Source organism: Odocoileus virginianus, chromosome 12 (genome assembly GCF_023699985.2).
Source record: "Odocoileus virginianus isolate 20LAN1187 ecotype Illinois chromosome 12, Ovbor_1.2, whole genome shotgun sequence".
Classification (NCBI taxonomy): Eukaryota; Metazoa; Chordata; class Mammalia; order Artiodactyla; family Cervidae; genus Odocoileus; species Odocoileus virginianus.
In genome coordinates, this window is record NC_069685.1 from 34,068,836 (window position 1) to 34,092,129 (window position 23,294).

The window sequence follows — 23,294 nt, forward strand, 5'->3', positions numbered from 1 at the left end:
GAACTGGTTGCATCTCCTTGCAGTCCAAGGGACTCTGAAGAGTTCTTCACCACAGTTCAAAAGCATCAATTTCTCAGCTTTATTCACAGTCCAACTCTCACATCCATACATGACCACTGGAAAAACCATAGCCTTGACTAGAAAGTATTGATAGTTGTCTATTATTAGAGTCTCTAAGCACATTCATATATGCATACTTATTCTATAGCTGTAATCATTTTATTTCTGAACAATACTATTTGAGAGTACATCAGTGAGGAATCTAATATGATTCATTCATTTGAAGACATGAGCAAGAGTAGAACTTAACCTTTATCCAGTTCAGTCAGTAGGTTGAATCCGTGTCTGTTACCTCAAGGAAGGTAAACACCTAAAAAGCCAGACACACACACACACACACACACACACAAATAAACAGACAAACAAACAAAAAACAACTGCTTTTTTTCCAGAAACCTAAGCTGGGGGAATTGACAGAATTCAGAAGATGAGTAAATTAAAGTTTTTGGACAAATTAGATATGAAATAGATTTAAACCACAGATGATGGAGAAGAGAAAAAGGAGACTGAAGGAAATGTGTTGATGAATGTAGAGATAGTGTTTTTCATCCTAATTTTCTTTAATGTTCAAAGAACTTGATTGACCATGGGAATAAAAGCTAGAATTGTATCAATAATGAATTGTGTATTCTGAACCTTAGATCAATGTTTCTACCATGCCTTGCTATTTCAGTAAACCCTCTCTAACACTGGCCCAAGCCCTCAAAGAGAGAAAAAAAAAAAGATTAAAGAATGAGATTAAAGATTTATACCTTATTTATAGAAGTATAGTGTTTCAGATACAGATATAATTACATTCTTAGCAAATATATAATGCTCACATTTTTGCAAATAGTAGATGTTCAAGTTGGTTGATGGTGGTGAAAGATATGTGTTTTTAGAAGGAGTAGATACATAGGAACTCTGCACATTGAATTTTTTTCTAATTCTTTCATGGTTAAAAACACACAACATAAAATCTGGTATCTTAACTGTTTTATGTGTATTTCTGCTGCTTAGTTGCTCAGCGGTGTCCAGTTCAATGGTTTTAAGTTATTCATACTGTTGAGCTACCATCACCAACATTCATCTCCAGAACTCTTTTTATCTTGCAAAACTGAAATCCCTATTAGACAGTAATTCCTCATTCCCCTCTCCCCTCATTCCTGTCAGGTTACCATTTTACTCTATGATTTTGATTACTCTAAGAAGCACATATAAGTGAGATCATATGGTACTTGTCTTTTTTGGAACTGATTTAAGAAACTTTCTGTACTTTGCACTCAATTTTGCTGTGAACCTAAAAACACTCTAAAAATTAAGTTCCTTGATTACAAGCACAAAATCAAATAATAAATCATCTTTATTTCTTTATAAATAATGATATTTCAAAATAAGTTTTTGATGTGAGTTTTGAAATGAAACCATTTAAATTCCAAAAGCAAAGTTCTTTTAGAAGGCTTTAATTCCTATAGTTATAATAGAAACTGCTGTGTCTATTTCTCCCTCAATTCTCTATTAGCCATATGGTTGATCATACTCTAAAAATTAGCATTATAATGAATCTAAAGATTATCTACTCAAATATACCCTTTTATTATAAAATTTGATCTTCACTTAGAATTTTTGATTTTACAATTTGATATTTTTCACCACTGTGTGAAAACATGTACATTATTTGAGAATTATCTATCTAATGCCTTAAATCTTCATAAGAAATAATGATGTTTTAAATTTGGGCTTTATTCCAGAGCCTGAAGTAAATTTAGTTTCACAGATGATTTAGCATATATCTTTATTTTCATTGCATAGTCTTATATAAATACTTGTCTGTTATGTTCATGAATTAATTTATTTCCTTGTTTATTATATTAGGCAGCATCATAAAGGAGAATGGCACCTAACGATTTAGCAAAATAAATACATTTCTGTTGTTGTTTAGTTGCTAAGTTATACCCAACTCTTTGCAACTCCATGGACTACAGCATGCCAGGCTCCTCTGTCCTGCACTGTGTCCCAGAGATTGCTCAAATTCATATCTATTGAGTTGGTGATACCATCTAACCATCTCATCCTCTTCCACCCCTTCTCCTCTTGCCTTCGATCTTTCCCAGCATCAAGGTCTTTTCCAATGTGTTGGCTCTTTGTATCAGGTGGCCAAAGTATTGGAGCTTCAGCAACAGTGCTTCAAATGAATATTCAGGGTTGATTTCCTTTAGGATTGATTAGTTTGATCTCCTTACAGTCCAAGGGACTCTTAAGAGTCTTCTCCAGCACCTTATTTATGGTCCAACTCTCACATCCATACATGACTACTGGAAAAATCTTAGCTTTGACCATACAGACATTTGTCAGCAAAGAGATATCTCTGCTTTTCAATATGCTTTCTAGGTTTATCATAGGTTTGTCACTCAAAATCTTTCCTAACATTTGCTTTTAAATATCATAATTATCAAAAAGAAAATATTAAATATCTAATTTTTGCCTCTGATTTATCTGTCTCTCTTTCTTTCACTCTTTATCTGTCAACTATCTATCTGTCATGCCAAAATATTTCTAGCTACCAATCGAAGCTATCATAGCAGATTTCTTTAGCTTCTAACCCATTTTTGTGATCTAAATAAATATCATGATGATGAAAAAATATTTTTATCTGGTCAAGTATTTATCAAAAATACTACTCTAAGTTCTCAATTGACTAGAGATGATATTAAGAGAAAAATACAGGCTCTTAGATGGGACTTGGAAAGGATAAAATTCATGATAAAAACTATTTGGCACTTTGTTATCAAGATCACAAGTTGAAGTCAGAGGTTTGAGAGTGTTGCTTAAACTCTTTCAGTGTTCTGCTGCTATAATCACAGTGCAGACATGAAATAAGAACTCTTGTCATTTTATTTAGTTACCTTAAATCTTCTAACTTCTTGAAATGATACACCAAAACTCATTTGCACTGGCAAAAACTAATTTGTGTTAAACAGGAACTATAATTTGGATGGATGCAATAAAACTGAATCCCCAGCATTTTCTGTATTTACCTTTATTTCTTCAAATGTATTTCTTTTAAAATACATTTGAATGCAGAATTACATGAAGGTGCTTGCAGAAGTCCAATGGATTGTCTGAAATAAGATGGTATTGAAAGTTCCAAATTTGTTGAGCTGTAGAGATGTGACCATTCAAACTGTTTCTTAGTAGTGGTGCCCCAGGCAAACTTATGGTCAAGCAGCCTTGTTTCAAGCAACTTTACAAAATAGTAACAGGAAATAAATATTCCAGTCATTAAGTTCATGAAAAGATCCCACTATGTTCAATCTTCTGTAGGTTTGGAATATTTACTTGAATTATCACTTGCATGAAGTTTGTGAGGATCACATGTGTTTTGTTAGAGTTTACAGTGTGAAACAGAAAATTTTATTTTGGACTTATTGAAGTGATTCACTATTTTTCCATACATGGAAAATTAATGTTACCATTTAAAAAATATATATATTTAAATCAAACTATCTAATGAACAAATGTGAGTTTACTTTTTCTTTACATATGAGGAAACTATTATCTAGTGGATACTGTTGAAAATTTTAGGTGCATTATTTGAAAACACACTTTTAAACCCTCCAATAAATACATTTCCAAGAGCTATAATAATAACTAATGTTGTGAAAGTCTGTTCTTTATCTGTTCCAATGATTCTAAGCCAATATATGTTGCATGCCAAATCCATAGTTAATGATAATTCTTTAAAACTGTATTTATTAAAATATACACTATGCCAGGAACTTTCTGTACCTCATTTCACTTAATCCTCTCAACAACCATATGTTGCTATGATTACTATTATTACCTCCATTTTATATATTCATTTAAATAATGCAGTTTCTTTTATCTTCTAGTTATATGGGGAAATTGAGGTGCAGTGAATTTAACTTGCCTAAAACCACACTTGTACTGAAAGTTGGAATCCAAATAAAGGACTTTGATCTTAGAGTCCATTTTTATAAGTACTAACAGTGCAAGGAAAAAAAAATAATGAGAAAATTTTAGGAAAAAGACAATTTAGCAAGTCTAAGCTAAAAATAATTTTTCATCTTGTACAGTTGATGCTTTCTATCAGTTCAGTTCAGTCGCTCAGTCAGGTCCAACTCTGTGCGTCCCCATAGACTGCAGCACTGGAGAAGGAAATGGCAACCCACTCCAGTATTCTTGCCTGGGGAGTCCTGTGGATGGGGGAGCCTGGTGGGCTCCTGTCCATGCGGCCACACAGAGTTGGACACGACTGAAACGACTTAGCATGCACACATGCATTGGAGAAGGAAATGACAGCCCACTCCAGTGTTCTTGCCTGGAGAGTCCCAGGGACAGAGGAGCCTGGTGGGCTGCTGTCTATGGGGTCACACAGAGTTGGACACGACTGAAGCGACTTAGCAGCAGCAGCAGCAGACTGCAGCACACCAGGCTTTCCTGTCCATCCTGGAGATTTTTCATACTCATGTCCATGGAGTCAGTGTTGCCATCCAACCATCTCATACTCTGTCATCCCCTGTCATCCCCTTCTCCTCCTACCTTCAATCTTTCCCACTATCAGGGTTTTTTCCAGTGAGTCAGTTCTTCACATCAGGGGGCCAAAGTATTGGAGTTTCAGCTTCAACATCAGTCCTTCCAATGAATTTTCAGGACTGATTTCCTCTAGGATTGACTGCTTTGATCCCCTTGCAGTCCAAGGGACTCTCGAGAGTCTTCTCCAACACCACAGTTTAAAAACTTCTGTTCTTCGGCACTCAACTTTCTTCAAGGTCCAACCTGCACATCCATACATAACTATTGGAAAAACCATAGCTTTAACTAGATGGACATTTGTTGGCAAAGTAATGTCTCTGCTTTTTAATATGCTGTCTAGGTTAGTCATAGCTTTTCTTCCAAGGAGCTAGTGTCTTTTAATTTCATGGCTGCCGTCACCATCTGCAGTGATTTTGGAGCCCACGAAAATAAAGTCTGTCACTGTTTCCACTGTTTCCCCATCTATTTGCCATGAAGTGATGGGACTGGATGCCATGATCTTTGTTTTTTGAATGTTGAGTTTTAAGTCAGCCTTTCACTCTCTCTTTCACTTTCATCAAGAGGCTCTTCAGTTCCTCTATGCTTTCTGCCATAAGGGTGGTATTATCTGCATATCTTAGATTATTGACATTTCTAAATATATTTAGAGAAAGATTACTAAATATATTTCTCACATTACCTTTTATTAGAAACTGCTTTGCCAAGGATTGTTAAATGACATAATTTGTTTGATGAGAGTAAATCTAAAAATGTTTGTTTCCTCTTATCTTACCATTTGAATATCTAGCTCAAGAAGATTGCTGCCTGGCTGAGGTCAGATTAATAGCAAAGAAAAGCCCCCAAATCTATTGTTCTTTTTTAACAAATCACAGTTAGCATAATACTTGCATTTTTACTATAACATTATGCACTTTGATGAGGCAATTGATACCTCGAATAACTTGGCGCTCTAAAACAGTTTTGCTTATGGGATAGTTAGCTCACCAAAATTTGTTTCTTTTTTCCTCCTGTTATTACTGCTTTAAGTCTAGCATTAAACTTTATTCATACTCTGTGTATCCCTTCCATCTCTTTTGAGCTCCTAATCCATTCTTCAAATATAACCTCAACTATGCCATGACATAATATATGTGAGCTCTTACCTGATATTACCCATCTCACATACCTTTTTGTCTCTAAATATGCCCCCAAATTGTTACCTCTCTCCTGAGGCCCAAATCCTGTTTTACGTCCTTTGTCAGCAACTAGCAAAAAATATCTATGTCTGCTCTTTTGATCTATTCTGTAGCATCTAATATAGTACCTTTGCACATGAAAATAACATATTTTACTAAAGTTTATTTCAACCTAGACCTGCTTTACTTAAGTACCTATTTGATAAAATGTATATTATGTTAAACAATTGAAGAAAATTGCATCATAATTGAGATCATATTTAGAATTATGTACAATGATTTTGCTTTACATGTGGTATTTTTGTGTTTTGTTTCAGTTCTGTTTATTTCAAAACTGAGAAATTATTGTAATGCCCTGAGGGCATAGAAGATATAAAATAATGTGCTTGCTAAATATACAAGATTTTTTGGGGAACAAATGCTATTCTATTAAGTTGTGAGATGGCAGGATATAAGTACTTGAGTAAAATTCATTTAGTATGCTATCTGACAGAGTATACTTAAAAGAAATCTTTGACATGTTGATCAGATTAAATTGATTTAATCTCAGCTGATACTTAAGTTCAACATTAGTCATGGATAATTACTCTCAGAAAGGATATGTTCTAGCTATTCATTTACATAATGTGAGCTTTCTTTTGAATTGCATATGAATTAATTAAATTTCCTTTAATTGTAGCAGCAATATGCAACACACAGCTTCTAGCTAGTGTAAGACAGTTCATTAACTTCTAGAAAATGGCCTATTGGCCATTCTAATACAAATCTCTGAACTGGAGTATAGGCAAAAAGGAAAAAATTGAAGAGGGAGAATCAAGGAAAGAGACTCATTGACCTAAATATATCATAAATGACCTCATTTATAGCGGAACATTCCTTCTTCTTTGGAAACTGTACTGGTTGGATAGTCACCTCAGTTTGTGACCAAAATGCAAAATATTATCTTGATCCTGTTGACCTTAAACTTATTTTTAGGGTTTTTTTTTTGCAAAGGAAATAAAACATTTTATTGGTAAATTATAAACTATTTCATAGCAAAAAAAAATTGTTAGTAAGATAGTAAATAAATAAAGAAAATATAAGTTATAAAACTATAAAAATACAACTACATAAGTCAAATACCCGTGTTATAATGACAACCCCATTTGGACCCTAAAAGCTTGACAGTAGGCCTAAGTACTGGTAGGAGTATAAGGTAAAAAATTTTCCAAAATGAAATTGCTCATTATTTTACACAATTATAGGTTTTCTTTTTTTTTAATGTGTTACATTGAACAATAAAAAAGCAATTATGTAAAATTAGAAAAATTTGGCCAATATTATACCCAATTACCTAATCCATTGTGTTCATTTTATCATATGATATCTGGTTTTAATCACAACCAAAGACATCCCAAAGAAAAAGAAATCCAAGGCAAAGTGGTTGTCTGAGGAGGCTTTACAAATAGCTGAAGAAAGAAGCAAAGCAAAAGGCAAGAGTGAAAGATATAGCCAAGTGATTGCAGACTTCCAGAGAATAGAAGGGAGAGATAAGATGTTCTTAAATGAACAATGCAAAGAAATAGAGAAAACTAGAATGGAAAAGACTAGAGATATCTTCAAGAAAACTGGAGATATCAAGGCAACATTTCATGCAATAAAAGACAGAAATTGTAAGGACCTAACAGAAGCAGAAGAGATTAAGAAGAGGTGGCAAGAATACACAGAAGATCTATACCAGAAAAGTTTTAATGACCAGGATAACCATGATGGTTTGGTCAGACAGCTAAGCTGGACATCGTGGAGTGTGAAGTCAAGTGGATCTTAGGAAGCATTACTATGAACAAAGCTAGTGAAGCTGATAGAATTCCAGTTGACCTATTTAAAATTTTTAAAACTGATGCTGTTAAAGTATTGCACTCAATCTGTCAGCAATTTTGGAAAACTCAGCAGTGGCCTCAGGACTAAAAAAGAGCAGTTTTCGTTCCAATCCCAAAGAAGAACAATGCCAAAGGATGTTCAGACTACCCTGCAATTGTGCTCATTTCTCATATTAGCAACATTATGATAACAATTCTTCAAGCTAGGGTTTAGCAGTCATGAAGTGAGAAATTCCTGATGCACAAGCTGGGTTTTGAAGAGTTAGAGGAACCAAAGATCAGATTGTCAGTTTTCATTCAATCTTGGAGAACGCAAGGTAATTCCAGAAAAACATCTACTTCTATTTTATTGATTATGTTAAACTCCTTAACTGTGTAGATCACAGCAAACTGTGGAAAATTCTTAGAGATGAGAGTACCAGACTACTGTGTCCTGACAAACCTGTTTGTGGGTCAAGAAGTAACAGAATAGAAAACTAAATGCTTTAAAATTGGGAAAGGAGTAAGACAAGGCTGTATATTGTCAGTCAGTTTATTTAATTTATATCCAGAATGCATCATGCAAAATTCTGGGCTGGAAGAATCATGAGCTGGTATAAAGATTGCTGGGAGAAATATCAGCTACCTCAGATATGTAGATGATACCATTTTAATGGCAGAAAGGAAAGAGGAACTAAAGAGCCTCTTGATGAGGGTCAAAGAGGAGAGTGAAAATTCTGGCTTGAAACTCAACATCCCAAAAACTAAGATCACAAAATCTGGTCCCATCGTGTCTTTGCAAATAGAAGTGGAAAATGTGGGTGCAATGACTGATTTTATTTTCTTTGGCTCCAAAATAATTGTGGACAATAACTGCACCCATGGAATTAAAAAGATACTTACTCCATGGAAGAAAAGCTATGACAAACCTAGAGACGGTATTAAAAAATAGAGACATCACTTTGCCAGCAATGTCCCATATAGTTAAAGCTATAGTTTTTCCAGTAGTCATGTACAGATGTGAAAGTTGGGCCATAAAGAAAGCTGAGTGCTGGAGAACTAATGATGCCAAATTGTGGTGTTGGAGAAGATTCTTGAGAGTCTCTTGGACAGCAAGGAGATCAAACCCATCAATCTTAAAGGAAATCAACCCTGAATATTCATTGGAAGGAATGATGCTGAAGCCAGAGCTCCAATAATTTGGCCACCTGGTGCAAAGAGCTGACTCATTGGAAAAGACCCTGATACTGGAAAAGATTGAAGGCAAAAGAGGAAAGGGGTGTCAGAGGATGAAATGATTAGATAACACCACTGACTCAATGAACATGAATTTGAGCAAACCCCAGGAGAGAGAGGAGGAGAGAGGAGCTTGGCATGCTACAGTCCATGCAGTTGCAAAAAGTGAGACACGACTTAGAGACTGAACATCAACAACGATAATGACATAAACTTCCCATTTTTAAACTTAAGGACATTCCATAAGTGTTTTCTTAGTATTTTTGTTTTCATTTATTTTATCTAGCAAATAGGGTTTCATTAAGTCAAAGACCCAAAAATGTGGTCACAGAAACAAAATTATCATCACCTGAAAATTAGAAATATAAATTTGGGGTTCAATTCCATATCTATTTAGTCAGAAACCCTAAACTCAAGGTTTGGTCTATTCTACAAAACTTCTCTAGGCCATTACAAGATGCCAAACTTCAAGAAGTATGATTTTAAATTTATTTTCCAAAATATACTAAATATTTCAGAGCCATAAATTATTTAAAATAATATTATATTGGAAAGCTTGGTTCAATAAATTCTATTTTTCTTATCTTTTGTTATAAATGTCTTTGAATATTTTCTCAAAAATTTTAGTGTGTTATTAGAATATAATTAATATAAAGTTACTTTCAAGATTTGTTCCAATTTACTCTGGTATCAAAAATATAATTTCTCAAATTATGCTTCTGATAGTGTTGGCCCTTTTTTAATTTTAATTTTTCTAAACTCCATTAACAATTATTTCTATTATGAAAATAAGTATACTTGAAGCTTTTATTTATAAAAACTAATTAATTGATGATTTAAATGCTTATTTGTATATCTCTTCTTGTGAATATTAGTTTTTTAAAAATAGTAAATTATCTAACTTTTAAAAGGAGTTTTACATATGCTGAGACTGTTTTCAAATGAAATACACTTGAGTTGCAATGCTATATTAGTTTCAGGTGCACAGCATTGTGAAATTTATATTTTCATATTTATTTATATCAAGGTATTATCTAATTTACTCTCTGATGGTGCTGTCTTTAAATATAATGTCTATACATATGTATTCCAACTCTTTTAATCTGTCTTACTCCTTGAAAGGAAAGTTATGACCAACCTAGACAGCATATTAAAAACTAGAGATATTACTTTGTCAGCAAAGGTCCCTCTAGTCAAGGCTATGATTTTTCCAGTGGTCATGTATAGATGTGGACTATAAAGAAAGCTGAGCGCTGAAGAATTGATGCTTTTGAACTGTGGTGTTGGAGAAGACTCTTGAGAGTCCCTTGGACTAGAAGGAGATCCAACCAGTCCATCCTAAAGGAGATCAGTCCTGGGTGTTCATTGGAAGGACCGATGTTGAGGCTGAAACTCCCAATACTTTGGCCACCTGATGCAAAGAGCTGACTCATTGGAAAAGACCCTGATGCTGGGAGGGATTGGGGGCAGGAGGAGAAGGGGATGACAGAGGATGAGATGGTTGGATGGCATCACCGACTCGATGGACATGAGTTTGAGTAAACTCCGGGAGTTGGTGATGAACAGGGAGGCCTGGCATGCAATGGTTCATTGTGTCGTAAAAAGACAGACACAGCTGAATGACTGAACTGAATGTCATTGTTTTCTTATTAGTTTTCTGTATGGATGGTCTGTCCATTGATAAAGGGTTGATAAAATATAAAGTCCCCTATAATTATTTTATTGTTGTCAATTTCTTCCTTTATTCCTGTTTATTGCTGCTTTATATATTTAAACACTCTTATATTAGTTGAATTTATATTTTAAAATGCTATAGCTTCTTATTGTATTGATTCCTTTATCCTTATACGTCTTTCTTTGTCTTTTATTATAAACTTTGTTTAAAACCACTTTAAAATAGAAAGCCTATCCAGCATATTTTTATTTCCATTTCCATGGAATATATTTTTCCATACTTCACTTTCAGTTTTTTGTGTGTCTTTAGCTGTAAATTGATTATCTTGTAAGCAGCATAGATGGGTCTTGTTTTTGCTGTTGTTGTCCTTTTTTTAACTCAATCTGCTCTTCTTTATATTTTGATTGGATCATTTAGTCGACATTAAAAGTGATTATTGATATGCATGTAATTACTGTCATTTTGTTATTTATTTTCTGAATTTTGCTTTTGCTTTAGTTCTTTTTTTCCCCTTTGTTTCTTCTCTGTTGTTTGATGTTTTTCCTCTGTGTTACATTAGTGTTCTATTCTGTCTAGTTTTTGTATATTTATTTTTTATGTGTATTTATTTACTGTAGGTTTTTGTTTTGTGATTACCATAAAGCTCATATATGTTGACCTATAACTATATTTACTTGATTTACCCTGATATTCTTTTAAATATAAATATTTTCTTAAATTTGTATACTTTTTATTCCCTACATACAAGTTATACTTTTTGAGTTCATAGTTTACTTCTTAATGTCTATCCCTAACTGTTTATTGTATCTATAGTTGATTTTATAACTTTGGTCTTTTATCTTTTATACTACATTATTTAAATGCTAGATCCACAGTCTTTACTATGTACTTGAATTTTCTACTGGGGATTTTACCACCCTATAATTTCTTATTGCCTTTTCTTTTTCACTTAAAGGAGACTTCAGTACTTCTTGTAAGGTCAGTTTAATATTGATCAATTCTTTTAGCATTTGCGTGTCTAAGAAGTTCTTTACCTCTCCTTCAATTCTGAATGATAACCTTGCTGGGTAGAGCATCTTGGGTTTTTCCTTTCACCACTTTGAATATATGCCATTCCATTCTTGCCTGAAAAGTTTCTGCAGAGATATAAGCTGATAACCTTATGAGGCTCCCCTTCTTTGGGACTCTCTGCATTTCTCTTTGCCATTTATGATATATCTCTGTGGGTATTTTTGGGTTCATCTTGTTTTGGGCCCCCTGTGCTTCCTGATCTGGATAACCTGTCTGTTTCCTCAGGTTCAGAAAGTTTTCAGCCATAAGTACATCAAATAGTGTAGGGCTGAATTTGGTGAGCCCAAACCAGAGGCAGATGCAAGTCAGGGCATCTTCTTTGCTCAATAACTGTTACTGTCCTGATTGGGGCAATGTTACGACCCAACAGGCTGAAGCAGGAGCTCTGAGGGATCTGGTTTCCCTGGGTCCACTTTGATTTGGGATATGATCCGTACCTGAGGGCTTAGGGTTGCACTTCTGTGTCGACGTCACTTTTTCCCAGGATGCACACTTTTTTAGAGGCTGGCTTGGGGTTACAAAGGTGATACCACACCACTGAACTGACCCTGTCCCCTCTCAGGTATGCATAGGCTGGCATGAGACTCATGAACTGGCAATGACTGCTTTCACACTGGTCAGAGGCGGGGCTGGAGTCTGAACTGGATCCTTTCCCTCCAACTGTTTGCACTTTCATTGCTTAGTGGGGAATAGGAACAAGATGGGCTAGAGCAGGAGGCCATGCAGGCTGGGGATGGGCAGGAGAAGCCTTGGCAGGCTGACCAGAACCTCAGGGAGTTTCAATCTGCTGCCTCCATGTAACCAGGAGTAAGTCTGTGTGTATATTCTTTAAGTGGGGAGTCTTAGTTTCTGACAGCCCTCTGGTAAGCCCCACTGATTTTCAAACAAGCTAAGAGAGCTAACCTTCCTGTTGGACCCCTGGGCTGGGGTACCTAATATGTGGCTTGAATCCCTTGATCCCCAGGGAGAATTCCCCAAACCTGTGATATCCATTCTTCTTCTGTATTCTCAGATAGGGATGTGGGTTCATGACTGATCCCTGCTTCTCCCTTCCTATCAGATGCTTTGTGGATCTTTGTTTATAGCCTGGGTGTAGAGGAGATCTTCTGCTAGTCCCAGGTAGATTTCAGCAAAAGCCTTTCTAAAGTATATTTAGTTTGATGTGTTTGTGGTGGATGTGAGCCCAGGTGCCTCCTAATCTGCTATCTTGATCTGTCTGCTATCTTGATCTGTCCCTCACAAGCCCTTTAATCTCGATAACCCTTTGAGGATATACTATAATCCTCATTTTTCAGATGAGGAAACCAAGTTATAGATGTGTTAGGTACCCAACCAAGGTATGGTTCCATGGAGTGTAGACTCCCAGACTCCTCTGTTCACTGGATTTTTCCAGGCAAGAATACTGGAATGGTTTGCAATTTCCTCCTCCAGGGGACGTTCCTGATCCAGGGATTGAAACTACATCTCCTTAATTTCAGGCAGATACTCTACCATTGAGTCACAGGGCTTACAACCTCTCAAAACTTTTTTTTTTTTGCCATATATGTGTCAGCAGTGGTAACTATATCTACACACATTTACACATGTATATATGTGAATATATATTATTCCTTGATATATATATATTTTCCTCTCTTTCTATATATATTTATATAGATAGAACATAGACATATATGTACACTTTACTTTTTTTTTTTCAGTCACATAATGTTCTCAGATTTACCTATAAAAGCCTAAGAATGAAATTGCTTAGTTTGGTTTTACTGCAAGACTGCTAGATTCTCCTGTTTTTTTTTAAATTTTTTTTATTTTTTAAATTTTTTTTGATTCTCCTGTTTTTGAGGCAGATATAGATTGTTAGATTAAACAAGTAACAACATAATAAAATTCTTCATGATTTGTTCATTGAGTCATGAAATGCATCAGTGATTGCCAAGTGGCAAAGGTCAAAACAAGAAAAGATCAGATGTTAGAACCCAAAAAGTTTTCAAGACACTTTTTCTCATTCCTATTCTCTCCTATTTCCTACTTTACATACATATGTTTCCTTTCTCCCACCAGGATTCTGCTAAAGTAAAAGTTGGCATTTGTTAAATATTTCTTATATGTCAGGACTGTGTCCTGTGGATCAGTATATGTACTACTTACAACTCTAGGAGATGGTCTATACTATCAACCTTGTATTATAGATGAGATAATTTAGCACAGGGAAGTAATTTTTCCAAGTGCATAAAGCTAATAATTTGCGGAAAATTTGAGTTCAGCACTTTAAATTTAAAGCCCTGTCCCTAAGGACTGTAATTCTCATTGAGTAAGGAGGTGAGAGCTCAAGGAGAAAAGTGAAACAAGGGGACAATGTCAAGGGTTTTTTTTTTTTTTTTTTTTGGGTCTGATTCTGATAAAAATCCCTTCTCTTAAGAATAACTGAATCCTAATTATATTATATTTCTCTTGGACTTATTTTTTTATAATCCCTTGAAACTTTGATATCAGCATATTATTTGGATACATAAATTTATAAATCCAAGTGATTTTGTCTTTTTATTTATTTTTTGTCTACAGGGATCCTGATTCAGGATGGCTCTTTGGGATCTTGTGAAAACAAATACTGTGGTTTGGGAAGGCACTGTGTTCTCAGCAGAGAGACAGGGCAGGCAGAATGTGTCTGTATGGACCTCTGCAATCGGCACTACAAACCTGTGTGTGGATCTGATGGGGAGTTCTATGAAAACCACTGTGAGGTGCACAGAGCTGCTTGCCTGAAGAAACACAAGATTACCATTGTCCACAATGAAGACTGCTTCTTCAAAGGTAAAGGCAGGGTGAGCCTAAAGTGCCACCTTTCTCTATTTCTTCCTTCTTCTTAACTAGTGCCCTTAAATTTAAATTCTAGCATCACTAACTGAAAGTCTCTAAAAAAGGAGAGAAATATGGGCTTAAAGACACTTGTGATTAGTAAGCAAATAAAAATTTGTATGGATACAATTCTGAATCTGTTATGGGAACAAAGCTGGCCAAAATATGACTCAAAATTTAATATAGCTTATAGCATTGCACCATATGGCTTCCCAATCATGGCAGTTTTCTTAGGGACACAGAGTGGCCAGTTCAGTCAACAAGCCAATTCCACCCAGTGAAATTCACCTGGAGTGAAATTGAGAGAAGAGTGAATGCCAAACCATCCTGTGATAACATCTCATTTCATCCTGATTAAAAATGATGCCTTCAGCATGCACCACCTAATTCAGACTACACAGAACTGGTAAATGCCCACTGAAATAACTATGAAGAACTCATGCTAAACCCAATTAGTAAATCTGAGATGACAATAATTTAAAATTAAAAGTTAGCAGTATTTACTTCCATGGTACTAAAAATCATTGGGAACTATTTATGGAAAAGTACTGCCGAATTAGTAATTTGACAAATTATTTTAACATGCTAGATATTTAATCATTAAATATCTTTAATGCCTTTCATTTATCTATAAATATATTTCTTGTTTATTTATTTATACTAGAAAGAATATTTATTTATTAATAGTCATAACCCAGACTGAAATTTTGAAATGTGAAGTAAATAGAACTTCCATCATTCAAAAAGGTCAGTGATCAGTTTGATTTCTAATCTTAAATGCATTCCACATCCCAAACTCTCAGAGTGCTGCCAAAGTAATTTTACACTTAAAAGCTTGTGTGATATTTTAATTATTAACTTAAATTTATAGTATCACACAATGTTGCTCATGTACCCATGGATAAGTTTTTTTCTTTACAAACTTCAGTGAATAAGTGTTCAAATGCATTAAGATGGAAGGGTCTGTAGTCATTGTGCTACTAGGAGTCCTTTCATATAAATGAGGTAAATTGTAAGAATAGTTTCTTTACCATAGTGAACTCTGTGCATTTTGAATACACAATTGATGACATTAGATTATCTTCTTTTACAGAAAGAATATCTAATCTATTTTATAGAGAGCTAAAATGAATTGTATTAATATTTTGCTTTAATCTTCATAAGAGTTTTTTTCTGTCAGTTTGAATTGAAATGAAAGTGAAAATTTTACGATTCCACAGACACATGATACAGAGCTGTGTAAATAATATGCAATTAACTTAGAATCATTCTAACATTGAAGTTTTGTCTGACAACCAGCAATTGATAATATGGAAACAAATAAAATGAAATATCATGAGGTGAGAAAAAAATCTGCTATTTTAATATTCTGCTTTATTACTGGAAGCTTAGACATAATACTACACAATATGTAAATCAACATATAAATAAATGAACTGGATATAACCAGGAATGTTGCCTTCCTTATGAGTTACTTTGTTAAACAATGGTTTGAAAAGCTTTTGTTCTTCAGACTTATACTAAGCATATTTATTGAATCTATGATTGCTTCAAAATTTATTGTCATCATACTTAGTATTACAGTTTAATTTATATTAACTGGGTGAGTTACCAGGGGTTAATACATTACCTAGGTCTCAGAATTTGTCAGTCTTCTGTTTGTTGATTTGTTTTGGTGTTTTGCCTTTTATATATATATATATATACATACATATATATATATAAAACTCATAATATAACTTTATTTCAACAGAAAAGAAGTAAATAATCTATAATAAAACAATTTGCTTGTGTTATTAGTATGCAATTGACCAAACTTTGGACATAAGAAAGATTCCATGGAGCTGGAGGCCTAATACCATGATGACTAAAATTAATTCTTATAATTGTGGATTATACTTTCTGTGCAATTTCAGCAATTTATATTGTTTCAAATAATGACCTAAAGGAAGGAGCAAGTCAAATATTATATTCAAGGACTGTTAACAATTCATATTTAATTATTTTCAAATAGAAAAATATCAAAACAAAATTTCTCCTTAAAATATTTATTGCTTTTATTTTTTTAATATATTTTTTATTGAAAGATACTTGCTTTACAGAATATTATTGTTTTCTGTCAAACCTCAACATGAATCAGCCATAGGTATACATATATCTCCTCCCTTTTGAGCCTCCTTCCCATCTTCCGCCCCATCCCACCCCTCTGGATTGATACTCAATTGAACTCAAACCCTGTTTGAGTTTCCTGAGCCATATAGCAAATTCCCATTGGCTATCTATTTTACATATGGTAATGTAAGTTTCCATGTTATTTTTTCCATACATCTCACCCTCTCCTCCCCTCTCCCCATTTCCACAAGTCTATTCTCTATGTCTGTTTCTTCATTGCTTCCCTGAAAATAAATAAATTCCTCAGTACAATTTTTCTAGATTCTGTATGTGTACATTAGAATATGATATTTATCTGTCATTTTATGACTCACTTCACTCTGTATAATAGGCTTTAGATTCATTAGAACTGATTCAAATGCATTCCATTCTATGGATGAGTAATATTCCATTGTGTATATGTACCAAAACTTCTTTATCCATTCATCTGTTGATGTGCATCTAGGTTGATTCCATGTTCTAGCTATTGTAAATGGATATCTGTGTTTCCTGTCTAGAGGAAAATTGGTCAACCACTTGTAAAAGAATGAAACTAGAACACTTTCTGACACCATACACAAAAGTAAACTTAAAATGGATTAAAGATCTAAATGTAAGACCAGAAACTATAAAACTCCTAGAGGAAAACATAGGCAAGACCCTCTCCGACATAAACCACAGCAGGATCCTCTATGATCCACCTTGCAGAATATTGGAAATAAAAGCAAAAGTAAACAAATGGGACCTAATTAAAATTAAAAGCTTCTGCACAACAAAGGAAACTATAAGCAAGGTGAAAAGACAGCCTTCAGAATGGGAGAAAATAATATCAAATGAAGCAATGGACAAAGAATTAATCTCAAAAATACACAAGCAACTTCTGCAGCTCAATTCCAGAAAAATAAACGACCCAATCAAAAAGTGGGCCAAAGAACTAAACAGACATTTCTCCAAAGAAGAATGGCTAGCAAAGAAGAATACAGATGGCTAGCAAACACATGAAAAGATGCTCAACATCACTCATTATCAGAGAAATGCAAATCAAAACCACAACGAGGTACCATTACATGCCAGTCAGGATGGCTGCTATCCAAAAGTCTACAAGCAATAAATGCTGGAGAGGGTGTGGAGAAAAGGGAACCCTCTTACACTGTTGGTGGGAATGCAAACTAGTACAGCCACTATGGAAAACAGTGTGGAGATTTCTTAAAAAACTGGTAATAGAACTGCCATATGACACAGCAATGCCACTGCTGGGCATACACACCGAGGAAAGCAGAATTGAAAGAGACACTCGCATCCCACTGTTCATCACAGCACTGTTTATAATAGCCAGGACATGGAAGCAACCTAGATGCCCATCAGCAGATGAATGGATAAGAAAGCTATGGTACATATACACCATGGAATATTACTCAGTCATTAAAAAGAATACATTTGAATCAGTTCTAATGAGGTGGATGAAACTGGAGCCTATTATACAGAGTGAAGTAAGCCAGAAAGAAAAACACCAATACAGTATACTAACGCATATATATGGAATTTAGAAACATGGTAACGATAACGCTGTATGCGCGACAGCAAGAGAGACACAGATGTATTGAACGGTCTTTTGGACTCTGTGGGAGAGGGCGAGGGCAGGGTGATATGGGAGAATGGCATTGAAACATGTAAATTATCATATGTGAAATGAATCGCCAGTGCAGGTTCAATGCATGATACAGGATGCTCAGGGCTGGTGCACTGGGAGGACCCAGAGGGATGGGCTGGGGAGGGAGTTGGGAGGGGGGTTCAGGATGGGGAACACAGGTACACCCGCGGCAGAGTCAAGTCAATGTACGGCAAAACCAATACAATGTTGTAAAGTAAAATAAATCAATAATTAAAATAAATTTTCAAAAAAACTCAAAAAAAAATAAAAAGTACTGAAAAGTAATAGCAAAAACTTTGTAAGAAGTTAAATAAAGGACGGTTTGCATTATTAACAAATTATTTGAACTTTAAGCAAAGTCATTTCACATATTGAATTTATCAAATTCATGTTGGCATTTGCATTTATGCCTGTATATTTATTAAATATTTTAAATCTAAGGTTCAAGTCCATATTAAGAAACATTCATATCTATATTTATATCTCTGGGTCAATACATATAAAAGTGAAAGTGTTAGCTGCTCAGTCATGTCTGACTTTTTGATGCCACATAGACTCTAGCCTGCCAGGCTCCTCTGTTCATGGGATTCTCCATTTAAGAATACTGGAGTGGGTAACCCATTCCCTCCTCCAGGGGATCTTCCCCACGCAGGGATTGAACCCAGTCTCCAGCATTGCAGGCAGATTCTTCACCTTCTGAGCTACCGGAGAAGCACCGTCTAAACTATATCTACATGTATATATTATTCCCATTGTTTGTTTTAAATGTTTAAATGCCTCATTGGTATACTCAGTGTTACTACTGACTGGTAAATATATACATGAACTCACAGAGAATTTTCTTTAGTGCTTTATGATTTTTGAAACTAGATAAAACAGACATCTGTGAATTTTTCTATTTTATTTCTACTCAGTTTTTTGATTATGAAGAAACTATCTATAATAGGATATAGAACATTGTAGTGATATTGAAAGTCGCTCAGTCATGTCTGATTCTTTGCAACCCCATGGACTGCACAGTCCATGGAATTCTCCAAGCCAGAATACTGGAGTGAGTAGCCATTCCTTTCTCCAGAAGACCCCATCCCAGTTCTCCCGGAATTGCAGGCGTTTTCTTTACCATCTGAGCCGCCGGGGAATATTGGCATCAAATTCTTTTATGATGATGCTAACTATAGAACTGAACATGCCATTTTATATAATGCCCACTAATAACTGTCATGAGAGTTTTGCCTTACTTTCCCATCCCCCACCCCCAAATGGTTTTCTAACTGCTGCAATACACATGTCTGCACATAACAAAAACTCCCCTCACTTCAATACCAGATCAGTCTGGCATACTAAGCAGAATTTACACATTCAGAATATAGTGGTAAGTTGGAGTGAGAAACTCAAGATATAACCTATGCTAAGAAGAGTACAGAATTAACCTTTTATGAGAAAATCAATCGAACAGAAACTCTTTTGCCATTTACTCTCCGAGAATAAAACTGCCATAAAGGCAAATGTTCTGTGCACTTAAATGTGCATCACAAACAATAACAACTTGGGAAATATGCTTTTTTATACCTCTGTGTGCGCGATTTGAATGAAATCTGACATGGTGTCTTTTTCTTTGCTATAATCTAGAGAGACATTCACATTTCATTTGGCTAACTGATTAATTGGTCGATTATCGTACCTGATTATTATTATTTTTAAGGCAGAAATTAGAGAACTGAGGCTAGAAAACTAGGCTGCCAGAGATATTTTAAAATATATAAGTAAATGGCCTGTGTTAATATACGTGGGCTTTTAGATTTCCTTTTTTTAGAGGGAGGGATAGGGCATCTGTGTAAAGGTTTAGTTTTAAATTCAAACAGGCTTGTATGCCATTTCTTGAAAAATAATTATGTTGATGAATATATCAACTTTTGGAAAAGAGTACCCAGATGTTGGTTTGTTTGCTCTGTTCTGTTCTTTGCTTTTAGTCAGTATTAGCTAAATGAAATTACAGATTGATGGTGAAATTAATAACTTGGACAAAATACTGACACTCAGAAGCTCCAATTCCTCTGAATGAATCCTGTACCACAACCTCAAAACCAATTTTATTAATCCCCTGAAATTCCGTAGGTGTATATTAAAATTTTCTGATTTGATGACAAAATCAATTGAGCTTCCTATTTTGCATTGAACTTTAATCAATGTTAAGAATATGATTTTGTGTCACTCTCCTCCCTAATTAAACTGTGAACTGCAGAATCCTATGTATAAGCCAATATATAACATATATTAGGAATCATAAGGTGTACACTCATAAATTCACTATTTGTTAATAAAATTATACTTTTTCTCCTCTCATTTTTGAAAGCTCTGTAAAGGATTTTGTAGACATTAAACATTATATGTGTTTATCTTCCACTTATAGATAATAGATATGTGATAGATTTTACATAAACATGAAAACTGCCCCAAAAGAGTGGGATTTAATATTAGGACCATCCATCAAATGTATTAAAATATTATCAGTGAAAAAAAATAAAATAAAATATTATCAGTGAGAAATGAGAAATATCAGGTATTGTGTCAAAACACTTTCACACCTTTTAGATTATTAATTCATTTTAATAACAAACCAGAAGGCACAAACCTAAGATTTTAAAAATGGCTGCTAACACTCAACACGGTAAGTTAAGGCAGGGATCAAGGACTCGGGGCTCTCTTTTAATACACAAATACTTCAAAGATTTCTATTTGAGTCTATAATACTATAATAGCTTACTTCTCTTTGCTTTTTAAAAATTTACTTTCTATAGTAATTTGTATTTGAATATTTTACATTTTGAGAATCAGTAATTCTCACTGTGGTATTTGTAAGGATTAAATAATGCATTTAACACAGTTCCTGGGCAATAGAAGAACTCAATAAGAGATAATTACTGTGTTTAAGACTGAAACTTCAACAACTGTTAACATTTGATTGCAATACATTTTCACACTTGAATCTAGAAAGCCACACATACTTTCTTTTAGGTTTATATTGGGTTATAGTGTTGCATGAAAAACCTCTGGTCAAGTTATCACAGATCCAAATTTGCCAGATCATAATATGATAGACAAATTGATGGTAATGTTTCCCAATTGTAGATAAGACTACTTAAAGAAAAAAAAAATAACTATCTCAAGTTTAGAAACATATTTATTATCAGTTTCTTGATTGTAATTGAAAATTGATCCAGTCATCTTTCTCACTGACTTACTATAAGCTTATTTTGCTTAAAGTACATGATAAATAAAATGTAATTTTACTCTTCTACTCTCCATGAGAACATATTATTAGTTCAAATAGTTTTGCTTCCATCTGTGGCTGTTTAAATATGTTGGTTATTACCTGTCATTGGTACCTTCAGTTATGGTGTTTATTTTCTTAATATACAATTCTCAAATGTTAAATGTGCTGTTTCTGCAAGTTACAAAGTGAAGAACATTTTTGCAGCTTTTATGTTTCAATGTAACTGATTTTTCATTCTTGATATTTCTTTACAAAAACCAGATGGTGAAAAACTTTCCATTGATTACATTCAGCATATGTAATCGGGGATAAAATGTTCTATAAAATGCAGTTGAAATTTTTTCTCCATTAGTCTGATCTATGTTTCACTTTTAAAAATCCTCTCTGAGAGAGTGCTTATGGATAGTTCAGAGAACATTTGAAAGCTTATTAATAATAAAAATTTTAAAACCAATTGGGAAAAGTGAGAAGTTTGAATGTGATTAGCATCTAGATAGTTATGTAAAAACAAATTTGGAGAAAATTACATTGAATAAAAAAGACTTACCTTTTTTCAGAACAATGAAAATGGCATAGAAATTAGCCATATTGTTCTTTTGATATTGATTAAACAAAGTGTAAAGAAATTCTTCAACTCGAATATTAAATACTTAAGTTAATTTGATGCAATAATAAGCAAATCTAATAATTTTGATTTTTACTTAAGATATCACATCATCCAGCTCTAAATTATGTATCAACTTCATGTTTGTTATAAAACTTAGTTTAGCAAGTGCTGTGTGTTCAGGCAGCTATGACAGATTTCATGTGTCCCCTTATGTTTTTCTCATCAATGTATAAATTTCTTTTTGTTTGTATCATGCTTTTCTAAAGGTACATCTTGAAATCAAGACATGAATTGTGATTACATTTTGTTAGTACTTTGTCTTCTTGACATATCTAAAGAATTCACAAATGGATTCCTAAGTTTTTGAATGGATTTAACCAGCAGACCACGCTGAACTGAAGTCCACAATGTGTAGAAAGGCTACTGAACTAAAATTTACTATTATAGATAATATTCAGATAATAAATAAATTATGGATAAACAACAAAGTCACCACATAGCACAGGTAATTATACTCAATATACTATGGTAAACCATAATGGAGAAAATATGAAAAAGAATGTGTATGTATAATTGAATTATTTTGGTGAATAGAAGAAATTAACACAACTATGTAAATCAACTATACATCAACAAAATAGAGTTTAAAATAATAATAAATAAATAAATTTTGTATATGTCTTAGATAAGATATTCATCTCCAGATTTTTTTAGAATTAAAATTAAAAAAAGGAAAAACATAAATAAAAGCCAGCCACAGATTGGCCTAAACATACAACATTGTGGTAATACTAGATTTCTAAATGGAAATTTTCACTTGGCATATTTCTACCATAAATCAGTAGTTATTTTCAAAAATTTATAAGTTTAACACAATGATATAAAAGGCGACAATATATAAATTCAAATGCCCATTGCTGTTTTGACAGTTTCTTTCCAATGATTCAGGATGTTAGGTACTAAATAGTTCTTCCTTTGATGAGCATCATTTATTTTAACAGTATTCCATTGACTCAAATGTACACAGGTGGATGTGTGGAAATATATTTGAGTCACACTTAAGGGTGAAGGTAACACCTTGGTTACTGTTAGGTGACAGGACCAGGAGGAAGATCAAAATTTGGCAGGGAGCCAAATCAAAATTTACAGTTGAGTTCAGAATAA

The 23,294-nt window shown here is 34.0% G+C and overlaps 1 protein-coding gene across 2 annotated transcripts in view; it reads left to right on the top strand.

The window, feature by feature from the left end:
- The window catches only part of FSTL5 (follistatin like 5), an 874,271-nt gene that overhangs the window by 284,791 nt on the left and 566,186 nt on the right, over window positions 1-23,294 (top strand). For both annotated transcript variants that reach the window (XM_070474907.1, XM_070474908.1), the window contains exon 4: window positions 14,154-14,402. In XM_070474907.1, coding sequence (XP_070331008.1) covers window positions 14,154-14,402 — 249 coding nt within the window. The remainder of the gene's footprint in view (window positions 1-14,153; window positions 14,403-23,294) is intronic.